This window comes from Colletotrichum fructicola (genome assembly GCF_000319635.2).
Source record: "Colletotrichum fructicola Nara gc5 chromosome Unknown KSG_Nara_v1_contig07, whole genome shotgun sequence".
Lineage (NCBI taxonomy): Eukaryota > Fungi > Ascomycota > Sordariomycetes > Glomerellales > Glomerellaceae > Colletotrichum > Colletotrichum fructicola.
In genome coordinates, this window is record NW_027094057.1 from 3198935 (window position 1) to 3226046 (window position 27112).

Here is a 27112-nt window from a genome sequence, read left to right on the forward strand (position 1 = left end):
CCTCGTCAGACACCGGAGAAGCTCGAAGATCGAGGAGTCAAGCTAGAGATGATCACAGTGGTATGACTATGTGATAGATTTCTCGATATCGAAATATATTTCCAGGTGATACCATTCACAGAGCGGCAGCCCACTTGCTTCACATCATACGATGGATTTATTCTGATCGATACAACTCATCGCCATAAGTGCACCAGGCCAAATTGAGCCGTCACCTCTCGTTATCTCAAACTCAGTAACAAATCTGAACCCATGCTTCTCATAGTATCTGGTCTCTGTTAGCAACTAATCTCAAGATAACCTCCAACTTCGAACTCACCTCACCAATCCTCCACCATTGCCAGCCCAAGCGTCAAGATACACCCCCCTCATACCCTTCTCAACAGCATGCTTCCCAGTCCACCCAAGCAACGCCTCCCCAGCACCCTTCCTCAACCCTCCCGTCCGAAAATCCGAAATCAAAACGTCAACATAAACAAAATCCTTCCGCCCCTCCAACTCCTCCCTAATCTTCTCCACATGGAACTGATTCTTCACATGGCCCGGCACCCATCCCTCCCTCACCATCGCCATCCCGACAGGAAGATACCGCCTCCCGTCCCCAGCCTCCCGGCACCGGAGCCCCGCCCCCGCCTCCGTCCCATCCTCAAGCTCAACCTCCGCCACGAAAATCCTCAGCGCCTCCTCCGCCTCCCCCGTGGCCTGATACCTCTCCGACATCCGCACATCCTTGACTGTTTCTTCGACGAAGCCGTCTTTCTGCGAGAAGAGCGTGGAGCCCCACATCGCGCCGCTGCCGAGCGCCGCGAGGGGCGCGAGGGTCGAGTCGAAGGCTGCGACGATGAAGGTGACGTCGTCTTCGGCGGTGGACGCGTTGCGGACGGTTATTTTGGCCATGTTTTGGCGGGGTGGCTTGTTACTTGATGGGTTGGAGGGGAGGGCGAGGTTGGTGGTGAGGGGAAGGTGTGACGTTGGTTTGAGGCGCGGGTGATCCTTTTGAGAGGATGGGAGATAAGCGAGCCGGTTGGTTGCAGGGCTTCGTAAGGACTTGGCTATCAACGTTTGCCAAGTTGGGTGTTTGCACTGTCAATAATCAGAGGACGGGATATTATCAAATTGCGAGTGAATTGATGGTTACTACATGTTACAAGCTGTGAGATAGTGTAAGCTTGAAGGCTTCATTTGACGAATCGAATTGAGCTGTTGCCCCCATGAAGAAGTTCCCCGGGCGCGGGGACCCCGATCAAAGTCAGCCAGGCTCAATAGACTTAGATTGACATTGAGAACACGAAGCCCGCGATATCTAGTGCGAAGCTCTCAACGTCGTATTTGTCCCATATCATACATCAGATGAGTCTCTCCGCCGCAACCCAAGAACAAGTCCCCGAATGCTACTTCTTGAGTCGCGCTGTACTTCGGGTAGTAACAGTCTCAGTAGTATTCATGCGACAGTCCCGATTGCCATTCGCCATCCATCTCATCGGGCCTCAATGAGACAGAAGCATGTCTCGACGTCCGCTGCGACGCTGTGAGTTGCCTCACGTTCACGACTCACGTTCAACGCACCTGCTCACTCACTGAGCGAAGACAGGAAAAGCCCGTGGGTGGTTGAATGAGAGAAGCTCAGTCATCGGGCAGTAGAACCAAGACGAGAACAATATCGTGGCTTACATAACTCATTAATCCTCAATTACCAGTCCAACACGTCGTAATACAAGATCGGGAATATGGGAGGCACTGGCTGATCATGTGGGATGAAGATGACTGTTACCACATCAGGGAGAGCGTTGCAAGAGAGGAACGAGCGACCCATCCTGCTAGGGCTAGCTCAAAAGCTCTCAGTTGGCAATCCGTCTCATCGTAACACTCGGATGGTATTGTCCACCGAAGTTCATCAGTGCTGCCTTGTGTCCGTATTACGACTCGTTACCCTGGACGGGCTGATTCGGTGAGACGGGCGGAACCGATATTACCAATATCGACTACCCGCGTGTCAATCTCGATGATTTGGTGGGTAATTCACCAGCGACTCGCCGAATCCGAGCCTTGCCTTTCATGAGAGAGTGAATTATTCGGACTTGACAACGGTCTTCATGGGCATGAATGTGGAGCCTCAAGGTCAAAGCCTCCCATGCTCAGATTATCAGGGGCTCACCCTCATCGCACTCACAGGTAACGGCTTATGCCAAGGAGGCAGTTCTCCGTAGAAATAGAGCGGCCTGATATTGTACCAGTCGCTCGACAGGTCAATCCTGTCAGCGGAGCGGCCGAAATACCATGCCATTCCTCAGTACGTGGGCGATTCCCTAGCGCTGTAACAACGTGGGTCTGCTGTTGTCTCGAGCATGCTCCTACAGAGTCAGGGCATATCGTGACACGGGACAGCCTGATGTCCATCACGTGTCGGTGCCGTATGTACGGCAGCCATACATGAACTGCGATGGTCCGGGCATTGGAGCCCAATCGGACTGCTACCAGGTCTAGGTCTGCCTTTGTCCGCCGCCCCGGATATGTCTGCGATCTCCATTAGTGCCGGGCTCTGCGAGACAGTTCACCATGACTGATGCTGTCGTTCATGCATGAAATGCTGCCACATCCAAGCAACCCAGGAGCCCAGCAGCGTTGTACTTGAGGCTGGGATTAGGCTGCGTCGTGAAGGTGGTCGTTCAAGCCGTCACATTAGCTGACCCACGCAGCCAAGGCTTGCCGTCGTTGGGCTCAACTCGCAACCCAATCAAGTTCTTTGGAAATAAGAGTTGAGTTCGCCGGGCAGAGTTGGATTCCAGCAAAGTGGGTTGAAGCCATCTCTGTGCGCTGCCGCACGGCCTAGATTCAGAGGCCATGAAACTGCTCATCGATGCCGGCACTAGCCACCGTCGTTTTCGAGCCGAACAGGGTGAATGTTCATTTTGGGGCCGAATATGCTCATTGACGTCAAAAACCCTAGCGGAGACGATGCCAGTTGCGTGGGCAAAGATTCATTTGACATGGGCATTCTGGAAGTTCTTGCTTTAATATCCAGCTATAGAGATCAGCATCGAAAGACCATCTCTTCGAAACAGGATGAAGCTCGAGCGCGCGGAAGGAGGAGCCTCCAATTCATGTTGCACAAGAAGAACGGGCCCTCATATGGATGCAGCGTCTTTCGAGTCGCCTCTGATTGACAAAGATGCCTCGACGTTGGCAATGCGCCAGGTACCGAGTGAGATCGCCTGATCCAGCATCTGTAAGGGAAGACTCAAAATCGCCCTATTTTTGACCAAAGAGAGGCGCCGGAGACATGCGGCTCGTTTCTCGGTAGTGGTATGCTTCGGCGAAGGCACTGTCTCCCGTCCGCCAACGTCGCAAGGGCTTAATACAACCGCACAGCTGCGAGTACTTTCCGTTAGCCGCGATGTCTGTGAGATGAGCCAAGATGAGATTCAGGGTCAACGCGATTGTAGTGGTGGTCGTTGGGAAAACGTGGATGAGAAACATCAGAAGAATCCTTCTTAACTGTAATCTCGGTGTAATCGAGCCAGCACCATCTCTCGCAGTTACCAGGAAACCCGCAGCTCAAGTAACTCGGATTACATATGCCAAATCCACGCCCAGCTGAAATCGACGAGGCAGGAGATCCGGCGATGAAGTGGTATGGTATCGCTGAGAAGTAAATCGATCCGTATGTACGCAAGCTGCCGGGGCATTGTTTAGTCTCGGCAACGAGGTTGCTCCGAATTCACGACGCTCGCTGTTCGTAGGATCGGAAAAGTCAATTGAGGACGTAGTGGCATTTTCCTGAGTTCACTTGCAGAAAGCGAAGACGAGATACGAATCGTAGGAAAAAAAACGAAGTGCGCCATGTCCGGGCTACTCGGCCAAGCTTAACAAGCAGGGCGCTGGTACCTTGGAGCGCCTTGATGCTGGGTTAACATAATGCCCGCATTCGCGGGTCATTGACGAGAAGGCGATTGTAGTGGCCAAGACCTGGTGGAGACGGCAACAGCAACGGCAGGACAAGGAAGACGACGTTGATGGCTTCACCATGATGATAGGCTGAACTTTTCCCGTCGTGGTGTGGTCCGGGCCAAAGGTCGCATACTTGAAGGAAATGCGGGACTTTGAATTGAAATTCGATGTTCCTCCGGGCAAGCCGTAAAGGAGGGCGGGCAGAATGAATGGCGTGAGAATGCTTCTGGTGTTGAAGAGACATCCTTGAAGATGGAGCAATCGAACTTACAGGAATAGGTGAAACGGAGCGAGAGTTCATCGAATGAAGGTCCGTGTGCCTCAAGCGTTGGATTTCCTCTGTGCTTTTCTTCAGGCGGGAGGACGAAAGTGGCAGTTGGAGCATGCCGTTGGCCAGTTGAAGCAGACATGATGCAGATAGCAGTGGAAGTTTCCATGCGGAGACGGGAGAGAAGTCAATGGCGAATGTGATGGTCTAGAAGCTGTGTGTGCCAAGAGGGGGGCGGCTGGAGATATTGCTCCATGTGCTGGGATGCTTTGAGATGTCTTGTTTCGATGTTCTTGCGTGTGGTGAGCTTGAACGTGACAGTGTGTCGCTGAGTTGGAGAGCATGCGGGGAGAGAGGGTGTCGAGGGAAGTCTGTTGGGTATTCCAGATGCGCCTACGATGCTGTACCTTCCGTTGATACCATGGCCCGATGTTCCAGGCCAGCGTTGATCTGAAGACTGAGGCATCTGAGGGTTTGGTGTGGTGCAAGATGAGGTGCCTGCCCTTGCAGCTCGTCTTTCATCAGAGGCAGGTACATGTGGTGGGTGATGCGTGTGGCAGGAACTGGGAGGCAGTACGTATCGAACCTGCCCAAGCGGAAGAAAGTGTCTGGGGAGAAAACCGTTGGAGGCAGCTGCCACACTTCGCAGCGAAGCTCCTTCACTTTTCGATGCCTCTTCAGCCAGTGTCAGTCGGAGTTTGCGATGGGAATCTGGGAAGGCGTGAGTTTCCCCCCGCTGTCTCGGCGCAGGCCCACCTTCCTCAGTGACACACGCACACCTCCAGAGGGTGACTGATAAGATAAGAGCTACACCCCTGCTGGCAATCTGTGCAAGTGGGGCGGCTGCACCTCAAGCGATGGCGCTAATTCGCCGGTGCTGTCAGCTTCTCCTCCTGACTGGTTTAATGCTGGGAAAGTACCCGCCATATGTACCTCCGCTAACCGAATGACGTCCCCTTTCGACCCCACGCCCCGCTAAGTCGTTGTCACTGCTGAAGCATCACATGAACCCCTTCTCCAAGACCCGTGGCCATCCGTCTCTGTCTGACTGCGCTGCTCGTCGTTATCGCGGAACTGCCTCCTACACACTTCCATGGCCCCTTTTACGCCTTACACAAGCACCCGATAGGCACATCTTGCGGCCTCTATTCTACCCCAAACAACATCAGTCCCACGAACTTCAACACCATCCGCCCTGAGCACCCCGCGGACCCCACGCTGAGCTCCGATCGCCTTCGCTGATCATGTCGCTCTTCACCGCGCAGCTCCATCCAGGGCGGGCTCTGGGCTTTCTCGGTTTGCATGAACTCTGCCCTTTGGAGAGGCACTCTCAGACACTAACTCTATCGTTGTCGCCTAGTTCTCGGAGCATCCTTGCATGATGTCTTGACGCGACTGAAAGCCGAACCCCAGCGTTTTCCACAGCTCGACCTCGCCTATTCCCGCGACCAACCCGTCCAGGAACCCGTTACCCTGACGCTTCCTGCCAACGGCATCCGCCTACGCTTCGATGGCCCCGAACAGCGCTTGCGTTTGATAGAGATTATCGACTTTACAAAGAATCATGTAACCTTCAAGGATCGTGATCTGGTCAAGCCTGCAAACTCGCAAGGGCCGCCATCGTCTCCCGTCCCCGGAGAATCCAGCTCCGGCCCAACCTTCCGACACATCTACCACAGGCTGCTCGGGCCAACCTACGGCGGAGAGTATATTCCACCTACACCGGACGCCCCCGACAACCTGGGTAACTACATACTTTCTTATCCCGGCGTCGCCTTTACCTTCCGACTCGCCGAATCTGCATATTCTCCCACCAAGGACGTTGTGTCCTTGCTGTCTTCCGCTACCAGCCAAGTGGCCACCTCCATGGCCGTGTTTAGTGGAGATTCATGGGCGCAAGCGCGAGAGGCACTCTGGACGGAGATCCTGCCCAGTGTCAAGACAGTTCCCGTGCTCCCGAGGGGTAAGGACGTTGTCCCCGACGAGATCTCTCTGGTCAAGATTCATGGGGGCGGCAAGCTCCAGCTGTTCCGCAAGTGGTCCAACTCGTCAATCTGGATCATCCTGGGAGAGACTAGTCCTCAGGAACTGATCGCAGAGCTTGGCCCACCCAACGCCACATATCGGAAGAACGACCAGAGAATGACAATACACAAGCTTCGGACGGCAAGCCATAGCCGCGCTCGGTCGAACGGTGCTGACCTGAGCCGTCCAGACGACTTGACGGATACCGACCAGTCGTCCGCGAACACAGGCTCAGATGATGATAACGACGAGGCTGTCGAGGAAGACATTGCTGGCAATGTTTCTGGAGAATGTTTCTACAATTACTTTTATTTGGGCTTTGACGTTCTGGTCTCAACGCCGTCTCCGCCGTCACGACCGCCGCCTGCCCAAAATGAGTCTCAGGTGCCGCCTAGCAAGCCCATCAAGTCAGAGTCTCCTGATCGGCTGGTTGCGACCAAGTTGGTTCTTCACGGCAATGTACCTGGCTCATACGAGTTCAACCGACACCGTAGATGCCGCTGGGAAGTTAGCTACCTAGATGATGGTTCGCCGGGTGCATCGGCAAACTCAGAGACCAAGTTCACCGAGATCAAAGATAGACTGAACGAACGGTGGAGCACCGCATATCCTGACGGAGACTCAAAGGCTCCCCAAAGAGGTATGGTCCTCAATAGGGGATGGGGGGATAGTCCCGGCAGCAGTTGCGAGTTTCTTGGGGGATGGGAGGACAGCGGCGCCAAGAGACTGGATGGTACAGACGATTCAACCACTACTCTATTTGGATTCCCAGGCCTCGTGTTTGAGGTGCTGAAGAACGATCATGTTAATACGGTCACAGTGTTTTAGGGTTTGAATTGGGCATTAAACCTGGGGTCAGGTGTTATGGTGGTTGTGTGGTTGTACTGCTGCTTCCATTGAGCCAAGCTGTTGGCCAGGGAGACGGGGCTTTGTGTTGGCTACGATATCCCTACATGCAAGATGGGGTTATGCTCAAATCCAGATGCCTCTTTAGACACCACCTCCGTTTAGCCTCGTTCTTTGGAGTGCCCGCCAACTCAACATGGAACAGCCATGACGTGTCGGCCAACAGATATCCCATTGGCAAGGCTTCTTCCCCATCCACTTGCAATATTCCATCTGATTTTGCATTTCATGCAAGACAGACATGGGATATTTCAGCTTTGTCCTCGCTTTACTTGTTGGTCTGACTCGGCCTACGTTTCGGGAGTCAAGGGCATTGCCACAAGCACCTACCATGTAGTAAAGCTCCAGCAGCTCCGAACAGGCCGTCCATATTCAACAGCTAACAGCTTCCAGACCCGGCGCCAAAAACAATAAATAATACAGGTCGAAGCCTGTTAATCACAATCGTTTCTCATCACAGCAGCATAGAACAGTACATCCTTTCGAAAAATACCCAGAGATACCCCCAAGAGATACCCATCCGCACCCCCCAAAACCACAGACAAAATGAAGGCACCTCCAGCAGCTCAGAACGCCAAGCAGAACGCGCTGGCGCTTAAGAGATACCTGCCCCGCAAGCTCCGAGAGGCGGCCGAGGACGAAGCCGAGGTGGAGAAGGGCATCGGGCATGACCTGATCATCTACAGCTTCGACCGCCCCAACGGGCAGTACGGCTACACGCCCTTCACGATCCAGCTGCGCATGCGCCTGCGCCACGGCGGCGTCCAGCACAAGGACCGCGCCGCCAACTTCTTCCAGGCCCCCAAGCAGCGCGTCCCCTACGTCAAGCTCGCCGACTCCGACGAGCTCGTCGGCGAGGCCCAGTTCGTCATCCAGCGCCTGGTGCAGACTGGCAGGCTTCCGGACCTCAACAAGGACCTCGCCCCCGCCGAGAAGGCCAAGGATACTTGCATCCGCGCCATGCTGGAGGATCGCGCCTACTTCCTCGTTGTAAGTGGCTTCGTTGGAGGAGAGACTTACACACATGAAAAGTGAATGAATGCTGATGAGGACTGCAGCTCTACGAGAGATGGCGCGGCCAGTATGAGCAGATGTGGCACGACGGTCCCTTTGCCCACTTCGTCTGGGGCGCGAGACACATCTCGCACCAGATGGCGCGCGGCTACGTCAACTCCCAGCTGTATCTCCAGGGTGTCGGTCGCTACACTGACGACGAGGTCAAGACCTTCGCCACGGATGTCGTCACCTCTCTCAACGGCTTCTGCGAGACGGCGCTCTCCAAGCTGTCGCTCGACTCCCGCGAGTCCCGCGAGCCCTTCTGGATCTTGGGCGGCCAGCGACCTACCGAGGCTGACTTTGTTGCTTTTGGCAACCTGGCGACGGTTCTGGGAACCTCTGTGTAAGTTCATACAACGACAGGCACACATCAGATGGCATAAGATAAAGAGGTAGCTAACACGCTTGACACAGCAACCCGGTCCACGCGGCTCTGATCCGCGAGAAGCCCGCCTTGGTCGAGTACATTGGACGTATCCACGAGCGTTACTTCTCCGAGTACAAGTCCCCTGTTCACTCTTGAGGTAAAGGTAGTTTGGTTAGGGTGAGATACCCCGATACCCCCCAGGACACCCCTAGGACAAGAGGAAAGGTCCGCCGTGTCGCGCGCGCGCCTGCTATTTGGTCGAATTTTCCATATCATATCAAAGTCCTTCGTTGAGAAAGAGAGAAGTAGGGGGTCCCGAGGAACACGGTTATGGGCTCTTGGCTGGTTTTCTTTGTGTATTTGGTGTGCTTTCAAACCGTGCTCTCACACAGGAAAAAGAAAAGGGAAGACGGGATTGTGCTTTGTATTCCGGGAAACCGATATTTGGAAAATGTGGAAACGGTTTTCCCCGGCCGTTAGGAGCAGGATACTGGTACCTAACTGGAGTCTTTCTGGTCTTCCTAGAGCTTAATTACCCGGTTCGCCAATACTATTGCTGTTTTTTCATATAAATTATGCGTGTGGCATGAAGTGTTTTCTATGCAAAGCTCTCCAGTGAAGTGTGTAAGGCGGTATGTTCGATGAATTGCATGAACGAGGCTGCCAGCTCTTCGCAGCCATAGCAGGGGAGCAGCAATACCTGAACGAACGCCTATCGAGGGGTTCGCCAAGCGGTCATGGCAGACGTCGAGGCAAACCGGGGAGACCCTTTGAGAGAGAGATGCGATGGGCGGTCTGATCCGTCCTCCTCCGCTTAGCGCGGATCGGGTGCCCCGCCATTTTTATTCTTGCTGCGTTAGCGCGGTCGAGTAAAACCGGTTGGAAGTTGGTTGAAACTGGACCCCTCAAAGGAAGAGCACGAGGAAGCGGTTGTGATGGGGAACAAAGGAGCAGGGAAAACGGGCTGCTGCTGCTGCTGCACAACATGCTTTTCCGCAGCTCGCTTGCACTTGATGATCGGGGTGCCAGTGGCTCCAGCTGGCAGCTGCCGTCTGTTGTTTGGCGCCCCTGTAGGTAAGGTAGGTCGTGTGGGTAAGGCGTCTGGAACAATGATATTCCTTTCCGGTAAATACCGAAAACCTACCTAATGGACCTGGAGAAACAGCGGAGAACACACGGTATCCCTTTAGGAGCGGAAAATAGCTCAACTATACTCTTTTTCGTAACTTTTAACCACTTACAGGGGGTTAGAGTGATTATGGAATTTTTTGAAACTCTCGTAATAATCAGCCATAAATCAGCTAATAAGAAAAAAGCGATATTCTTATATAGATTAATATAGCGATTATTTTTTTGGCCTTTTTTTTTGTTTACTGATTGTGGTTGAATTTTTAATTAACTGTAGAGGCAAAAAGGAAGTATTTTGCAACTTAGGCTACGATCTCCTTGATTAATAACGCTAGTCTTTTTTGCCCTACTTAATAACTTTCTAGCTAATTAGACGCGTTAGATTTTAGCTAGCGCGTTAATTAATCGTAATAAGCTCTTTTTTGTAACCTAACCTTAGCTACTTTAGCCCTCTTCCTCTACCTACTCTAAATAACACCCTCTTTAACCTACCTCCTCTACCTATCTATAATAATAATAATAAAGCTTCTAATAACAAACTAAACCTTATTAAAGAGGCTTCTGATAATAAAGATAATAGTAAGTGCTTTTGTTTTAGTATTTCTATTATTTCTATAGCTAATTTTTACCTAGAATAGGATTTCTCGCAGTTAGCACCTATATTATAGCTTCTATTATAGCTAGCCTTATAGCTAACCTTACAGCCCCCCCTAGGGTTAGTACTATTACGTAAGAATAACTTTAGCCTCAAGCTAACGCTATAGTAGCTACTAAAGGCGTAGCTTAATAGTAGTATACTAGAGGCGTATTATTACCCCTTTTTTTTTTGCAAACTTTACCTTACTAACTACGCTATAACCCTTATGCACCTTAATAATAAGTTAGCTCTTAATATTTTCTTATGCTTTATACCTACTAACTTTATTGCTAACTAAGCTAAGTAGACTAATTAGTAGTTTCTTCTATATTAAGTTAGTATTAGTAACCCTTACTAAAGCTCTAAAAGAAAGGTGTTATGCTTTAATGAGGTGTTTATTACTAGCCTTACTAAGGTTTATATCTTTTTTACCTACCTTATCTACTTATTAATATAGCCTACTACTTAGTAAGATTACTACTAGTCTATTATGCTATAGAAGCCTCACTATAATCTTACTAACTATATCTTAAGGGATTATTTTATTAGTCTTTACTATAATTTTCACCTATAGGACCCTAATATACCTAAGCCCCCTATAAGGATCTAAAATAAGATTTAGCTATAGTTAGCTTAAATCTAAGAGGTATCTTTCTCACTCTAGAACCCTAGCTCTATTATTACTATTAATAAGTATATAGTATACTTTTAGGGACGTTCTTATAATATTATTAAAATACTAAAAAAGCTTATTAAAGTTAGGTTTAAGCTATAAGTAGCTGCTTAATAAAGCTACTTCTTAGCTTAGATCCCCTATATATATACTAACCTCTTATTAACCTCTAAGATTATTACTACTAAAAAAGGACCCCTTAGTATTAATATCCTACCTCTATAGCTCCTACTAGTTTAAGCTATAGTAGAGGTAATATAGGGTTTTATATACTTTACTAATAAGTTAGTACCTAAGAAGCCCTATATACCTAAGTAGTTAGCACCTACTTAAGTTATTATTATTACCTTTATATAGCGCCTACTTACCCCTACTTATTTCTAACTAAAGAGAGCTACTACTTATTACTATATTTTCACTAATAACTGTTAACACAGGTATAAGCGTATTCAGGGGCGTGGTATATACGCCTATATAGTATAGGGTTATAGATGGGCTTATGTTATGATGAAATGTAATAATCCTAAGCATTTATAGGCATTTAATCGTATCGAGAATAATAAAGGAATTGATGCATTATGATTACTCTTGTTGTTGTTGGCAGGTTGCATCCTCTAGTAGGGAAAAGTGAGGGGAAAGATAATCTGAAACGTAACCTACTAAACTGCTAATTACATAAGGTGCTTACGTAGCTATACATATTACATAATCAATATTATAGTTATAAGTTGTAATAAATAGAGAATTTTTATATAAGGTTTTATACCTTAAATGTTATTAGTTTATTTTATATAGAATATTAAAGTAAGTTAAGCGTTATTGTTATTCTTATATTATTATTATTATTATAAAAGAATGTTATATGTTAACAATAACTTATTTATTACTATTAACTTTATTTAATACTTATATTAACTATAGCTACTTATTACTACTATTAGTACTACTTAGCTAAACTTTAGTGTTATTAAGCTACTTAAGTAGTTATAAGCTAGTAATAAAAAGAGCAACTTTATGCTATAAAGCTAGCTTTTTACTTACCTAACGCTAGATAGCCTTACTTATTAGTTTATATTTAAAGATAATATAGTTATACTTCTAATCAGTAGTATATTTAATAGTAGGGAGATTACTACTCTATAAGTATATAAATATCTTAGTACTATATTAACTTTAATAAGAATAGTATATATCTCCTTTAAGATCCCTCCTATGCTTATTAATATAAGGGACTCTTAGAGTTTATAGTCCTCTAAGAAGGGTTATAAGCTAGCTATAATGCTTTATTAGCACCTGTAAGGGGCTGGCCCCTAGGCTTGTTCAACGTAGAGGTGCCGTCGATTGACTATTCTAAGCTGAAGAAGGAAGAAAGGACTTTACAGGGATAGGCACCTAACAGCGGTGAAGCAGGCCGGGTTAGGCGGCGTACTGCGGCAGAATAGTGGGTCCAACGGAGCCGGATCTCGGTAACTGCTCCGGCGAAGCCGGAGATATCAATCCGGGCTCTAGCCCGTGACAGCACCTACTTATACCTAATATTATTAATAACTATAACTATAATATAAATAGTATTAATATTAATAACTAATATAGAGCTAACTATAATAGTATTAATGAATAATACTATTATTATAGTAGCTAGTAGCTTATAGCTTTTAATTATTTATTAGGTATATTAGAGGTCTATAGGGTACTTTTAGCGTTATATTTGCTAACTTTTTTATATTATAGGGGTTATACTTATTAATATATACTTACTCTATAAGGCTTTAAACCTTACATATAACAAGCCCTCTATAGCTTTCTAATAAGAGATTTATAAATAGTTAATAGTAAAATTTAAGCTTATAGCTGTTAGAGAGTGTTACTTTATACCTATCTAGGATATAGAGGCCCCCCTTTATAAACTTAGATAATATTAGAAGGAATAGTGCTACTATGCCTATATAAAGCGTTTTAGAAGGATTATATTAAGGTTAGTAGATAGAAATAGTAGCTAGGAATAGCGCTATATATGCTAGAGCTATATTAAGTGTGATATGCCTTTCTGCTATACTAGCGACTGCTGGGCAAAATGGTATAGTGAAAACGCCTAGATAGCAACACTATAGGCTGGATTTTTTGGGTGGTAGAAGGGTGTGGTAACCTTTGTTAGCAATGTACCTCGCGCGGAGTTAGTTATTAATCGAATTATGTAATTGGTTAACTACCCCTGGAGGTATAAATAATCCCTGGCTGAGCTATTTTCCGCCCCTAAAGGGATACCTAAGCATCGTGATACTCCTCGTCGAAGTTGGAGCTGCATCTGAAGCGAGGCGCGGCTGTAGATATGCTCTCCCCCTATGTTCGTTGCAAATTTTTTGACAGTCGCTTGAATCGACATGACCTTCGACAAGTGTTTCTAGACGCACAGGAGCGAAAGGGGGCATCGAATGTCTGGCCCTGGCATTACTCCTCATCGCCTGTCTCAGCCACCATCATGAGTGACAATGCTGTATCACTGGAAGGGTCCAGAAATGTGTGATATGTTCTATAATCTCGGATCAGCTTCACCGCGTGAAAAGGACATTCATGCTGATGAGAGTCCAGTGTTTCCTCCGGAGTAAATGGATAATCCGCGCCGGCGATTGCCGAAAAAACGGTGGACACGCGGTGTGGAGCGGAGTTGCAGCGGGTGGGGAAGAAGCGGCAGGCGAGAAGGCAATTTTAGCGCGACCTGGGTGGGTGCTCTGTTGCTTGGTACTTGGTTCTCTGGTGCTACGCCACGGCAGAGCTAGCTGCCAAGTACCAACTGGAGAAGGACAAGAGAGAGCTTCTCTGGAGTCTGGTTTGCGGCTTGCCTGTCACTGTTCCCTGCCCTTGCTATTCCGGTCGCGCTGCATGGCCGCTTGTGTACCTCACTGGCCAGGTCTTTTTCCGTTGCTGCTGCTACTACAACAACCTGAAGTCTTCTTGGTCACTGGTCTGGCGCTGCTGCCGTTGCCCAACGATTTCTAGTCAACGATTCCTGGTCAACCGGTTCCCCAAGATCGACACCAACCTATGCTCAGCTGGCACATGTCAATGCCCTGTTTCGGCTCGGACGAATCAGCGCCTCTCTTCGCCAAAAACTTCGTCACCTTCGTCCCTTCACATGGGATACCTGCCTTTCTAGACTCGTCTTTGCACCTGCGCACCGTCGCCTGTGCCCCCCCTTGCGTCGACGTCAACCGGACTGTGATGGCCGCTGCGGCCTCTTAACATCCTCCTTTTCGTAGCCACCGACGCTTGTTGGCGACACGACACCGACACCAGAAACACCACACGAGCAGCGCACCGACCGACGACGATACCCAAAACCAAGAGACCGATTTGAGAAACTCCACCACCCAACACCCTTTTCCCCGACGACGGCGGCCATGCGAGCAATCTCGCCGCAATGACGGAGAAGGATGCCGCCCAGCAGCGTGCCGTCTTCACGAGGAAGCTGAGCCCGCACTCGATGCCTGGGGATAGGGGAAGCAGCAGGGGTAGCTACGAGACGGGCGAGTCGAGCGCGACGGGGAGCCTCCTCAACGACACCACGCTCCTGCCTTCGCCCGACGAGTCGAGCGGCCGACGCCCTACATCCAACTCATCGGCACCGAGAGACGCTGAATTTACGACCGGATATGCTGCGAGGGACGTGAAGAAGCAGAGGGCGCCTAGGCATCGCTCCAACGGCGGGTTCCTGCTGCAGGATGCCATTCGCAACGATGACGACTCCGATGGGGACCAAGGGGTCCGCCGGCGACATTCACGCAACCCACCGACCAGCCGCAGAGCAAAAGACTCTGGGAGAGCGTCCGACAAATCAGGTTCTGGCGCTGGCCGCGATGCCGGCCTGACGTTTACCGAGATGGACACCTCGCCGCGACGGAACGGCGATATTTCACCCACGCAGCCGACACATAACTTGACCGTCAGGAAACGGGATGCGGTGAACGGCAGACCGCTCAGCGGATCGAGCTATACCCCGCCCTCGACCAGCCACTCGCTCGATATCGACTCCACGCAGATCGTGAACATGGCTCTTAACTTGAGCGAGTCGCGGCGGCAGGCGTCGCGAAGGATCGCATCCCAGGCGGTGCCCACTCTGGCGCAGCTCCCGGACGCTACCGGTCCGAACTTGAAGAACCACTACCAACAACAACGAAGAATATCACGGACGAGGTCGCCGGGCCCGGATAAGGCTTTGACGCCCAGGTTGCCGTCGGCCGGCGTGCTTCATAGCCCTTTGCAGGCCTCTTTTGACATGAGCCGCGAGGGCACTTTTCGAAACCACTTTACTCCATCGACTCTTGCTAGGGCGCAGAAGGCGAAGGAACATCTCGAACTTATGGCGCAGTATAGGCGCTTGTTGGAGCTGGTGCCGCCGATCCAGCCACAGACCTCGAGCCGCCCGACGACGGCTAGCCCGCCGACGTCTTCAGGGGGTATTGCCAAGACTCCGACATATGGCAGCTCCGATGGGAGCGTACGGCTAGGCCGACAGTATAATCCCTTACAATACATTCGAAACAGAAAGGTTCGGGCGCGGGAACGCAAGGCCATTGACGGAGAGGTCCAGGGATTTGGGGATACCATCAAGGTCGACAACTGGATTGATGACGTGGCCAAGTGGGCTGCCACGGGCCAGACGAATGCGGACGGTTGCACGCTGCCCCCTTTCCCCGATGCTGATGCGCGAGAGAATGCGTTGCAGCTTGCTGCAAATGCCAACAAACCGAGGCGACCAAGGCTGGACTGGTTCGTTGACCCGGCAGATCTCCTTGCTGACGCATACTGGCTGGAGCAAGATCATCACAAGCAACTGATTGAAGACCGGCAATGGCGCAAGATCTTTCCCCAGATGCCCGATCTCCACAGACCATTGTCAAGGCAGAATGCAGAGTATGGCAGCGAGTCGGGTCACACGCCGGGTCGGAAGGAGCACGAGGATGCGGACCCTGCGATAGACCCCAAGACCGGTCATCCAAGGCTAGCCAAATCCGATACCGACCATTCACACGCCAGCAGCACCCGGGATCGTGCTCGCCAGAAGCTTCACGATCTCACGGGCCATCACCATCACCGCCACAGCCAGTCGACGCATAGCCATCATGACTACTTGCGTCTCGGCAAGTCATCCTTCTCGGACGGATCTGACAGCGAGAGCGAAAAGATCAAGAAGATTGAGAGGAGAAACCGGACCGGCACATTGACGAGTAGTCACCAAGATATCCTTGAGAAACAGATGCTGGAGATGATTGCTAGGGAAGCCCGAGAAAACGATCCTAAGAGGACGGACGATTCTGGGTGGCTGACCCCGGAGCGGGATGCGGGAGCGCTGTCTCAGCCGCAATCACGCCAACACAGCCGAAAGCCTTCGATTGTAGAGGTTAGCGAGTCCGACGAGAGAAAGAGCAAAGATAAGCCTCGAAAGACCCCGAGCTACCTTCAGCGACCTGGAAGACCCAGTCTGGAGATTCCTCACCCGGCACGCAGGAGCTCTTTCGATGTCGATTCTTCACAACCCAACTCTCCTGATGGTGCAGTCCGCGGGGATCCTTTTATTCCCGCACTTGGAGGCGATTTATCCCCGGGATCCAGTCGTGCCAACTCACCGACCAGGAACCCCTTTTCAAAGGTCAAGCAAGCAATATTCCGCGATCGAAGTAAAGAGAGAGGAAGCGAACGAATTTCAGAGGAGCGTTCTAGCGCTGAGTATCTGGCAAGCGCACCGAAGACGCCTTTTGAAGCGTCGCCAGAGTCATCCGGAGAGCGGAGGTCAATTGACAGGCGGGGATCGTCTAGGAGTCCTTCCCGCAAGATCGCCCAACGAACGACTGGAGACAGCCACAAGTCGCACCGCAGCGTTACTAGCATCAAGCTGCGCAGCGATGACCCGGGCGTCAGAGGAATCTTCAAAGCAGCCCGCATCGACAAGGTTATTAGCGGTGGAGTGTCGAAGCTGGGCGACCTCATCTGGCGTAAGGAGTCGGATACGGGCGATGGCCCATCGGAGGCAGAGGGTACGACGACGGACGAATCGGATACGGAGCCCAGAGGCAGGCGAAGAGGGGAGACGCCGTTGTCAAGGACTGCATCCATTCGCCAACAGAACAACAAGAACTTCCTAGACGTGATGCCGACGTTCCAATCGGACAAATTGAGAGCCACCGAAAGCGAACCTGCCATTCCCCTGGATCCAACATCTCGCCCGCCGAGCCGTAGGTCGCCTCGGTTTGATAGACTCAAGCCGCCACGCATCGACATTTTGAGCGCCTCGCCCAGCTCATCACCCAGCTCGGCCAAGCGACTGTCTGATCTGTCCGAGGGCGAGCCGAGATCAGGTGCCAGTGAAGGGGTCAAGGAGGCAGACAAGCGGCTCAATTCCATTCTCACGATGCCCCAGGCCCTATCGCCTGACGCTCAGCCGGCTTCGCAGCGTAGTCGCCACTGGTCAATTTCCGATCACAGCCCGGCGCCAGATCGCGCCCCCATGTCGAAGCGAGAGATCGCCCGCCTACGCGCTCTGGTCCTCAGTTCCGGCATCAAGGCGATGGAAATCACTCGGCGCGCTAATGAACCGCGCCCTATATTTGCTAGTGAAAGGCGCCCGTCACAGCATGACCTGCAGGTCGCCAACGTCTTCTGGCCGGAAGTCGCCAAACTCAGCACCGACCCCTCCATCCGCAATAAAGCCATTCCCCAGACAGAACTGTACCAGTTCGCGGCCAAGACTCTAGGCACATCGATCCAATGCTCTGGCCAGGAATGGCAAAAGTCAGCCGACACCTTTGTCTCGGAAACAGTCCCCGCGCTGCACCGCCGTGTAGAGGACGTCCGCCGCCGTGTGGCCACCGACCTGTCAGCCATGACGCGCGCAGCGGCCGACGAAGCCGACGAGACCAGCCGTGATCTGACGCTCGGCCAGCGGCTGAAGATCAAGCACACCCTCGACGTGATCGAGAAGATGCTCCGCCGGCGCAGACGTAGGTTCCGCTGGGTCCGTCGGGCCATGTGGCTCGCTGTCGAGTGGGTGCTAGTCGGTTTCATGTGGTACGTGTGGTTCGTCGTGATGATCCTGAGGGTCTTTTGGGGCATTGGGCAGGGCGCCGTCGGGGCTGTGAGGTGGCTGTTGTGGTTGTGAGGTCCTCCTGGCGGGACGGACCTTTGCATTTCCTATTACTACACTTTACCTACTGTCATTACATGCATAGCGAGACTGCATCATCATCATCAGCAAGCTACGGAGTCGAGATTTCTACATTTTTGGATGTTTGCTGGATACAGACAAACGGCGGGAGGAAGGGGAAGAGCTACACAAAAAAGAGAAGAGGCGAGAAAGATAAGGGGGGGGGGATAGTGATGATACCCGATGGGAAAGGGGGATTACCGGAAGACACTCCCTGTTGCGTTTTTGTTTCTGTAATCGCTCGGGCTTTGCGCGCAAACACATTATCTTCTTTTTTTGGTAGGTTTGAGAAAACACTTCTCCGTCGGGCTCCTTTGGATAGCCGGATGTAACTACGGCTGAGCCGGGGAGGTTGGGTTGGGGATATATAATAATGATACATAACTTATTTTCTTCAAAGTGGTGTTGATGTGCCTGAGTGATTGCCCTGATGGATTTCTGTTTCGTGTGTTGCTGGCGTGGAACTTCGTCGGCGTGTGATGTTGTAGGATGGTGGTTGAGATGGAGACACCTTCTCGTCGGCAACCCTTTGGGCAGGATACAAATACTTGTGTCAACGAGGATACTGCAGAGTTTCATGCAGCCAGCAATGGAGAGTATTGTGATCGGTTTTCAAAGTAGGCTATCCAGTAGTCTCCAGACATTCTCACCAGAAGTATAACAGAGGGTAGGCATGCAAGGTCTCCCAAGTCCCTCGCAACTGCGAAAGCAGTATGAGGTACCGAACAGTTGACGGAAGAGAGAGATGGCGAAGGACGGGGTCTGACAGGCCGTGTGGCTCCGAGTGGGAGCGTTCTGATACTGCAAGGTAGACTGCTTTGAGAGCGGCGTGAGTGAGCTATAACATGGTTAACAGGGCTGTCTATATGACAGCCACAGAATTAGCCACAGCATTTGCTGAAGTCTGCAACGCAGAGAGTAGGTCTTTCAATGTACGCTGAGGGCGCGGTGGACCGCGAATCGCGTTGATGAATCAAGGCGTTTGGTTGCGCTGACTGAGAGCTCTGTGATCTTGAATAGGCTTCAGCTGGCGTTTGTGTATTTAGGAATGTGGGGGGGGGGGGGGGGGGGGGCCTCTGTGGGACTTGAGGAAGAACAGAATGGTTGAGCAGTGTGCAGTTCCCCTCTTTGGCTGCTGTCTGGCGTTGTTGGGAGTTGTCGTCTGTAGTTGATTCGGTCACAGCAGTCGGCGTATCCGGGGTTAGAACCTCGGATGTGTAATGATCAGAGGCAGTGTGGTGGGGAGGAAGAGATACAGAGCAACGCCATGGCCCTGTCTTATCTTTCGGTCACAAAAGTGTCCACCGAAGCGGCATTCAAGGCGACATTTGCGTCTCTCTTTGAAAGATTCTTGATTTCCGAGCATCGTATTGGGTTTTATACTTGACATCTCGACGCCAAGCCTGCGGCAGGTTTTGTATGGGATGAGTGGCGGATATAAAAGTCAAACGTCAACGCAGGAATGTCGAAAGCAGGCAAAACAATATCGAAATGGTTTCTGATATGTCGAATTCCCCGCAATGAAGCTGCGGTTCCAGGACATTCGGGTTAAAGAGAATTCGGTTGGAAAGTAACTGAGGTCGTCTGGGGAGTGGCCTTTGCTAGAGCTGTCGTCTGCCTCATATTGTTGAGAGAAGATTGATGTATTTAGTTTGTGCATGACTACCTCACGAGCCACGAATAGTAGTTGGGGTGCTGGACTTCGGCGACTGCAGCGATTGCCGAGTCGTTCTCTCCGGCCATGTTGAAGACTACGACACATATGGCGGTTGACGATCTCATTCGTCGTTAAGAACTTTATCTCGATTGGGCAGGACGCATTTATTGACATAAGAGAGCATGCCCGTGGTGATTATCGATGAACAACTGTAGGGATTGTTAAGGTGGATGTCTGTAGGGGAGATAAAACGAATAGAGTGTAGCTACTAGTCGTACTTAAGCATAATTTATCTCTAAAGATTACCTAGGACAATATACCTTGCTTACACATGGGTGCCATTCGAGAGATGCGGCGAGGGTGTTTTGCTTATAGTCTATATATTATGAGCACCGTGTGCAGCATCTCCTGCTTGCACGTAATTCAACGATATTCGACATTCACAGCGTTTTCCTTTTCTGTTTCTCGCGTATTGAGTAGATTTGGGGAATATAGTCTGCTGAACACTTCTGTGGGAGGGGTGGTAAGGACAAGCGCCGACGGGGTGATCTGTGGGCACAGATGTCGAGTTATCCCGAGCTGACCACTGTTGGTGTAATGATTACGATTTGGCCATTGACACGACGCTCGCTCGTCATTGCTGGGGTTCTAGAGATGCAACACGTCGGGGGCATTTATTTATATCTGTCATGTTAGAGCAACATGTCCTTTGAATCTAGGCATCAGTCATAGAAAGCTCCATAGCTGGCGTAGTATATAAAGTCTGAGCTATTGGAATATCGAGGACCTCAACCAAATTTATTGCCGTTCACAATCCTCAGGTCTGATGGAACAACCGTCGCGGAAGTGGCATCCCGGCAAATATGACAGCAACCTGACTTCGAGATGCTGATGCTTCATCACCGCCCTCAGGTCTTTCTGGGCTTCGTCTTCTACATTCTATTCGGTTATTATTCCCGGAGGCACTTTGCAGACCACGTTAAAACAACCTTCCATCAAAGGATCTATCGCCTCCGCAAGAGTTGTTGGTTACACGTAACCCCTGCATTGCGACCTTTTGTCCATGATGACCTTATTAATACCGCTCCAACAGCCGGACAATTTTATGAAAATCTGTCTTTGTGTTAAGGAAAAGGGATCGCCATTTTATAGATCTTGGAGCCTCATGTCTGTTGGCCACTCGCCCGGACCGACGACTCCCTTGTAGATGGTGCTGCCTACCTTCAAGCACGTGCCCGGTCTATCTGATCTGCTTGAGCCCATCAACCGCCCCGATCCATGCTCGCAGCAAGTTGGTCCAGTCTTATTTACCATCATGGATTGACTTTTCTTATTCGGGGGCTATCCGGGCGGATGGTGACAATAGGATATTAGTAGTAATCAGTACGAAGACAGCAAGGACGGCGACAGCGACGGCGATGACGACGACGACGACGACGACGACGACGATGAGTATAACGATAATAATAGAGGAAACTATCCTCATATATAGCTTGTAGGTAGCGAATAGACCGACGAAGAGAGAACGGCGCAGCGCGTGGCCGATCATAACAAGGCTAAGTGGGCCATTGAAGCTCTCGTGGCCTGGAAACGCCACCACACGAAAGATGACTCCCCAACCAAAGTGGTCTTCCCAAGAGGTTCTCACGGCCACAAAAGCCCTGCTGCTGCCCTGTGCCCATCCCTCTTCCTCTTCCCACAACCCACAACAAGTCAGAAAATATTGAATACGTCTAGCCAAGTACGGGTGCATCATCACTACCTTTTATCAATTTCAGCACCCCATAATTCAACGACCCGGTCTCACTTTGAACGACCCAGCCGAAAAATGAAGCTCCGTTCAAGAACCATATACTCGACCGGCAATGCCAATCACCTTCTTCGATGGGCAGTCTTGCCTGCGGAGATTCGACTGATGATTCTGGAGCAAGCTGAGATCGGAGACATCCAAGCGCATGATTTGTCAAATTGGGCAAGGGTCTCGAGGGAATGGCAAACCTTCTTCGAACCGCAGATTTTCCAACACCTGAAGCTTCAATTTCCTGGTAACGATATCGACGAGCTGAACTCTTCTGTTCACGGCTATCGAAGAGATCTCGTCAAGAAGATCTCACTTCACGTAAGAACTGAAGAGTACGATAATGTGGACAGGTTCGATGAAGAAGAGAGCCAAGACACGATCAAGGCGAACAATAAGCTCTTCAGCCAGGCCCTGAAAAAGTTATTTGTCTCTCTTTCGGCATGGTCTAGTGGCTCGCCTACAGGTGGTATCAAATTAAGCTTGAGCGCCGACTCTCCGAGCGATTTAGGCCACCCTTGGAAGCATCGCACAGACACTGAGAGGAGTCAATATGATAGGAGACGTATTTACTCCTTGAAGTCCAGGCAGCGTCTTTTTGGCAACTTACTAGACGCCAGCTCTGGCGCTCTCAAGCTTCCTCAGGTCTCCGTCGTCAACAGGTTTTCCGTAAATCAATATCGCTACAGAAGCCTGTCGAGGGCATTACTTGCGAAAGTTCTTCATAGACTTCCCCGTCTCAAACTCATCAGATACGAGCCATGGCACGCGATCACTCGAGACGAACAGTTCCCCCGCGATGAGGCAATGATTATACTGCTCGAATGCGCGAGCGAACTTGCCATGATAAAATCAGTGCACATTTGGGAAGCGCAGTCTTCACTGCATGAAAACCCACGTTTTTTTAGGTTTTGCAACGACTACCTCGTCTCTACAGCGGTAAATGCAAGCTATCGTCTCCGATATTTTTCTCTATGTCACGCTGTTGATGCCAGAGGCTTTTTCCAGCATGCGTCGAGAGATGTGCCGGCGAATTCTTCTGAGTCATCAGATGGTCTTCGAACCTGGCCAATCCTCAAATACCTGGCCCTGACGACACATATTGGAGACCTGGTATCCAGCCCATCAGCGCTGGAACGCCTGCTTCTTCAAGCAAGCCGGGCTGCTGTGTGCATGCCTTTACTGAGGGTGATGGAAATCTGGGCCCCAGGCGCCGGTCAAGGATTTATCTTCAGATATCACGTTCGAAAAGGCTCGCCGTTGCTTACCGTGATAGCGACATGGCAGATCGCATTGAGCAAGGAGGCTTTGATGTCATGGAAACAGGTGGCAGCTGGCTGCATAAAACGCGAATTAACCTGTGACGTGAAGCTGGTGGGGTCGGGAACTACGATGTCGGACTCACCCTATGCGCTTTATCATCTGTTAGAATTAGGTCCACAACTGAGGGAGTAGGCACGATTTTCGAATTTTTAGAGGTAGGTTCACATAAATATCGCTAGCTTATGTGTATGGATCAACTCCAGGGACGTATATCGAACTTCTCTCATTTTGGATGACTATGTGCATTATAGAAGATGATCATGAGAATAACGACGACGACGACGACGACGACGACGACGACGACGACGACGACGACGACGACGACGACGACGACGACGACGACGACGACGACGACGACGACGACGACGACGACGACGACGACGATGACGACGGACGATGATGACGAACGGCGCCGAAGATGAGGGCAATAATGACAATAATAACGGCAATGACGCTTGTCAGTAACGTTAATATAGCTTATAGTTAGGTACCCGCCCGGTTAGCCAGAAGTATCTGCCCGGATAGCAAAACTATATGTATTTCCTGGAGAAGATGGCTAAGTAATTGAGTATGATATCTTTCAAGAATTTATCACCGCTGTATACCTTTCTTGATCTTGTTTTCAATGCATTCGTCATTTAATGACCAACACCTTGAGCAAGCAGAGTTATCGTGGAGGCATACTAGATCATCGATGAACATGCCGTATCGTTCAACGCGAGATGCACCCTTAAAACCAACCGATGACTCTTTTGACATTGCTAATTTGGTAAGTGCTTTTTTTCACTTTCAATGCAAAATGCTGTTTCCAGCTGAGCAGCTTTACACTCGAGGTTGTCAATCATAGGGCACTTCACATGTCAATGTGGGTGTCCTCGAACGTTTTCAGTCTACGTCCCAAGATGGTATGTTCTCCGACGAAGAATCGCGAAATCAAATGCTCAGCTTTGTAAACTCACATGCATTTCTTCGGGCTCGATCACATTCCATATCGTGTTTTTTCATTGCCGGTCAGGACTCAGCTACTCGGCGAGCTGTGTCTTACCACAACTCCGCCTTTACCGTTTGCAACGGATTGCAAAGAAGCCTTGGCAACCCACTATAAAACAGTTTGTCTTGTATGTCAAGACATTATCCGAACTCTATTTACGAGTTGTCAGTAAAATTCAGCTCGCCTTCTTGACGCCTCACATTTTCCATCACATCAGGGATGCCTGAACAGAATTTTGATGGAGATAAAAAACAGCTTGGTGGAGGGGATCTGCCAGTACTGAAAGCTGGATAATAACTCTTTGAAGATGTTTAGTCTTCTATATTCATCATGTGGCGAGGATGTAGATTGACAGGCGTCAATTGCTGAATGCTGACATGGTCGAGAAGCTTCTGGCAGCCAACCCGCTGCCGTTATTCTGCGGCCCGCGTAGACTGCGAGCTTGTTATGACAATGTCCCCGGTCTTAGATATGGCATGGAAGCCGTAAAGTCTTCTCTGCTACCTTCAGGTTCACATGTTAGGTGATAAGACCGACAACGTCGATCTCATGAGTTCCTTAATTTTGCCCATGAAATGTTGCTTTCAGAGTCCCTACCCTAGCGTTATCACAGACATTTGAATAGCTTCATACTATGTCTCAGCCTCAACCTGTCGTTCCTCGCGCTGTCCGAGCCTCCGAGACCTCACATGCTAACATGGCAAACAGACATGCAATAGCAGCTTCCATCTTATCACAACACAGAAATTTCTCATTCCTTCGTTGCCAAAGTACCAGAGTTTGGCGCATTCACATGCTTCAAGACAGCTTTGCGGCCCCTCTCAGCCGCACCTGAATTGAGAATTTGTTCTGTAGCAGACTGGAACTTAGCAATGAGACAACAACAAACCCCCACAGCGGAGGCTCCCGACGGGCCGTCCCCGCAAAGGATATTGAGGAGTTAACTTCCATATAAAACCTATTGAGGTTTCTCGGTCAAGGATTGGGGACCATTGACAGACAGCACCATTTCTAAATTCAAGCATTTCCAAGTTACTCTCACATTTGTTTGAACATGAGTCCTACGCTTCTCACGTCGGTTGTGGGACATCTCAGTCGGAGATTCCTGCCATCGGATCTCACATTTGGCCAGCCTCCGCAACATTTGGACGAGAAGCAGGTCGAAAAGGACCCTGCTGACGCCGCACAGCGTGAGGGGCTTCGTCGCAAGCGAATCATCATCTGCTGCGACGGCACCTGGCAGTCTTCTGCCACGGGTCGGAAGAATGTCCCCTCCAACGTCACGCGCCTCGCAAGATCCATTGCCCGAACCGGGAAGATGAAGACCAAAGATGGTAACGAGGTTGACTGCGAGCAGGTGGTGTACTACAGCCCAGGTATCGGCACCGGCGACGGTGTCAACATTGTCGAGAGGGCCCGCCAGGCCACCTTTGGCGATGGGCTTGTATCCGATGTCATCAAGGCCTATTCATTTGTTGTCATGAACTATTCCAAGTACGATGAGATCTCTTGCTTCGGCTTCTCTCGAGGAGCCTATACCGCCCGCGCGGTGGCAGGTCTCATCACGGATATCGGCATCATCGAGCCCCGGGAATTGGACGACTTCCCTGAGCTCTATGCTTTGTACCGGAAGTGCGGCAGCAACGACAGCTTCGGTTTCCGCCAGTCTCCGGAGTACCGGGAGTGGATCATGGGCGTCAGGAAGAAGGGATACAAGTATAAGGACACGGACGGCAAGAAACTAGACAACCACTGGGAGCAGGTACCTCACACCTTGCCTGCCGAGTTCACCAGAGTTGTTCACGTGGTCGGCGTTTTCGATACAGTGGGTGCTTTGGGAATTCCGTACATGGCCTGGACTCGAGAGATAAGCAACTTCTTTGCCAGGACCATCCCATTCTTTGGCGTTGATGAATATGGATTTCACAACCCTTCGTTGAGCAGGTGTAAGTCACGCGTGCCGCTTCTATCTCGATTATTTCACCGAGGCTGATTTTGAAATACGCAGATATCAATCACGCATTCCATGCTCTGGCACTGGACGATAAGAAGACAGCCTTTACCCCAACTCTATGGCGTCTTCCTAAGGATCACCAACAAGCCCCTGAATTTCGTCATGAGACTAGGGTAGAACTCGCAGAGAAACTCAGAAGACTTCTTAATGTCAAGCATCCCAATGAAAAGACAAAGGAGGCTATCAACAAAGCGTGGGCTGCCATGGTAGAACGCGAGATGTGGGATCAGTTGAAGGATGAGACGTCGACAGATAACAGGCCGAAGTTTCACAAGCCGAAGCTTCAGCAAGTGTGGTTCCCCGGTAGCCACCAGAACATCGGAGGTGGCAATCCTGGCATTCTGCTGGGAGCGCCATACGACTGTGAACGTAAGTACTTCTTCTCTCTGAACGCTGATAGTTTGCTGACCACAACAGAACTCGCGCTTGTCTCCTTCACCTGGATGTGCGATCAAGTGCGCCCATTTCTCAATTTCGATGACGAGAAGAGAGACGAAGCAAATGACGACGGCCCGGAAACCTTGTCAACCCTTGCAGACCGTGAGATTGAGTCACGCAAGAAACTCATTGAGTTTTCGCAGCAGTCTCAAAACATCCAAAGCGACGTCGTTAAATTCGGCCGCTACTTCCTTGGCCTTTTCAACTTGGTGAAGACTGGCGAGGACAACCAGGACTGGGCCTTGGGACCCATTATTGGGGATACGACCTTCATCGAGGGCAGGTTCCTCTTGGTTTCTCTCTTCCGCTTGGTCCTGCGCTTCCTCTTCGACTTGTTCTTTGGCAGGGTCTTTCACTTCCTCTTCAACGACAGGACACCTGGCGAGTACACCCTTGACGATCACCAGAACGAAGTTGGAATCACCAACGAGAAAGTCCATCCTGCCGTTAGATATCGCATGGAAAAGGATTCCCGGTATCGACCAGGTGCTCTCAAGTCCTTCGAGTCGGAGAAGAAATTCGCCAAAGTTTCTGGAGGAAATGAGTATGTGTACAAGTGGGCGAAGGGGAATCTGACCCTTCCGGAATATGTCATCAAGCCTGATGATCATATCTCGCGCCAGCTGATCAGTCAATCTAAGAAGGGAAACCAATGGATCAAAAACCTTTGAGAGGTTGCTACGTT

The 27112-nt window shown here is 50.3% G+C and overlaps 5 protein-coding genes across 5 annotated transcripts; 4 read left to right on the plus strand and 1 right to left on the minus strand.

Annotated features, from left to right (window-relative positions):
* Positions 1 to 144: 144 nt before the first annotated feature.
* Positions 145 to 897, minus strand: CGGC5_v012584 (uncharacterized protein; the record flags this gene model as incomplete). Its single annotated transcript, XM_032030299.1, has 2 exons — positions 145 to 268; positions 320 to 897. The coding sequence occupies 2 exons, from the start codon at positions 895 to 897 to the stop codon at positions 145 to 147; spliced, it is 702 nt and encodes a 233-aa protein (XP_031890184.1).
* Positions 898 to 5460: 4563 nt separating this feature from the next.
* CGGC5_v012585 (UPF0183 protein) lies at positions 5461 to 7069 on the plus strand (the record flags this gene model as incomplete). The annotated part of the gene is made up of 2 exons (XM_032030298.1): positions 5461 to 5512; positions 5577 to 7069. The coding sequence occupies 2 exons, from the start codon at positions 5461 to 5463 to the stop codon at positions 7067 to 7069; spliced, it is 1545 nt and encodes a 514-aa protein (XP_031890185.1).
* Positions 7070 to 7693: 624 nt separating this feature from the next.
* Positions 7694 to 8726, plus strand: CGGC5_v012586 (Failed axon connections-like protein; the record flags this gene model as incomplete). Its single annotated transcript, XM_032030295.1, has 3 exons — positions 7694 to 8137; positions 8206 to 8546; positions 8618 to 8726. 3 exons carry the CDS (start codon positions 7694 to 7696, stop codon positions 8724 to 8726), a joined length of 894 nt encoding a protein of 297 aa, XP_031890194.1.
* Positions 8727 to 14426: 5700 nt separating this feature from the next.
* Positions 14427 to 18161, plus strand: CGGC5_v012587 (uncharacterized protein; the record flags this gene model as incomplete). Its single annotated transcript, XM_032030294.1, has 1 exon — positions 14427 to 18161. The coding sequence occupies one exon, from the start codon at positions 14427 to 14429 to the stop codon at positions 18159 to 18161; it is 3735 nt and encodes a 1244-aa protein (XP_031890195.1).
* Positions 18162 to 25029: 6868 nt separating this feature from the next.
* On the plus strand, positions 25030 to 27098 carry CGGC5_v012588 (Uncharacterized protein; the record flags this gene model as incomplete). The annotated part of the gene is made up of 3 exons (XM_032030292.1): positions 25030 to 25921; positions 25984 to 26358; positions 26407 to 27098. The coding sequence occupies 3 exons, from the start codon at positions 25030 to 25032 to the stop codon at positions 27096 to 27098; spliced, it is 1959 nt and encodes a 652-aa protein (XP_031890297.1).
* Between the last annotated feature and the right edge of the window lie 14 nt (positions 27099 to 27112).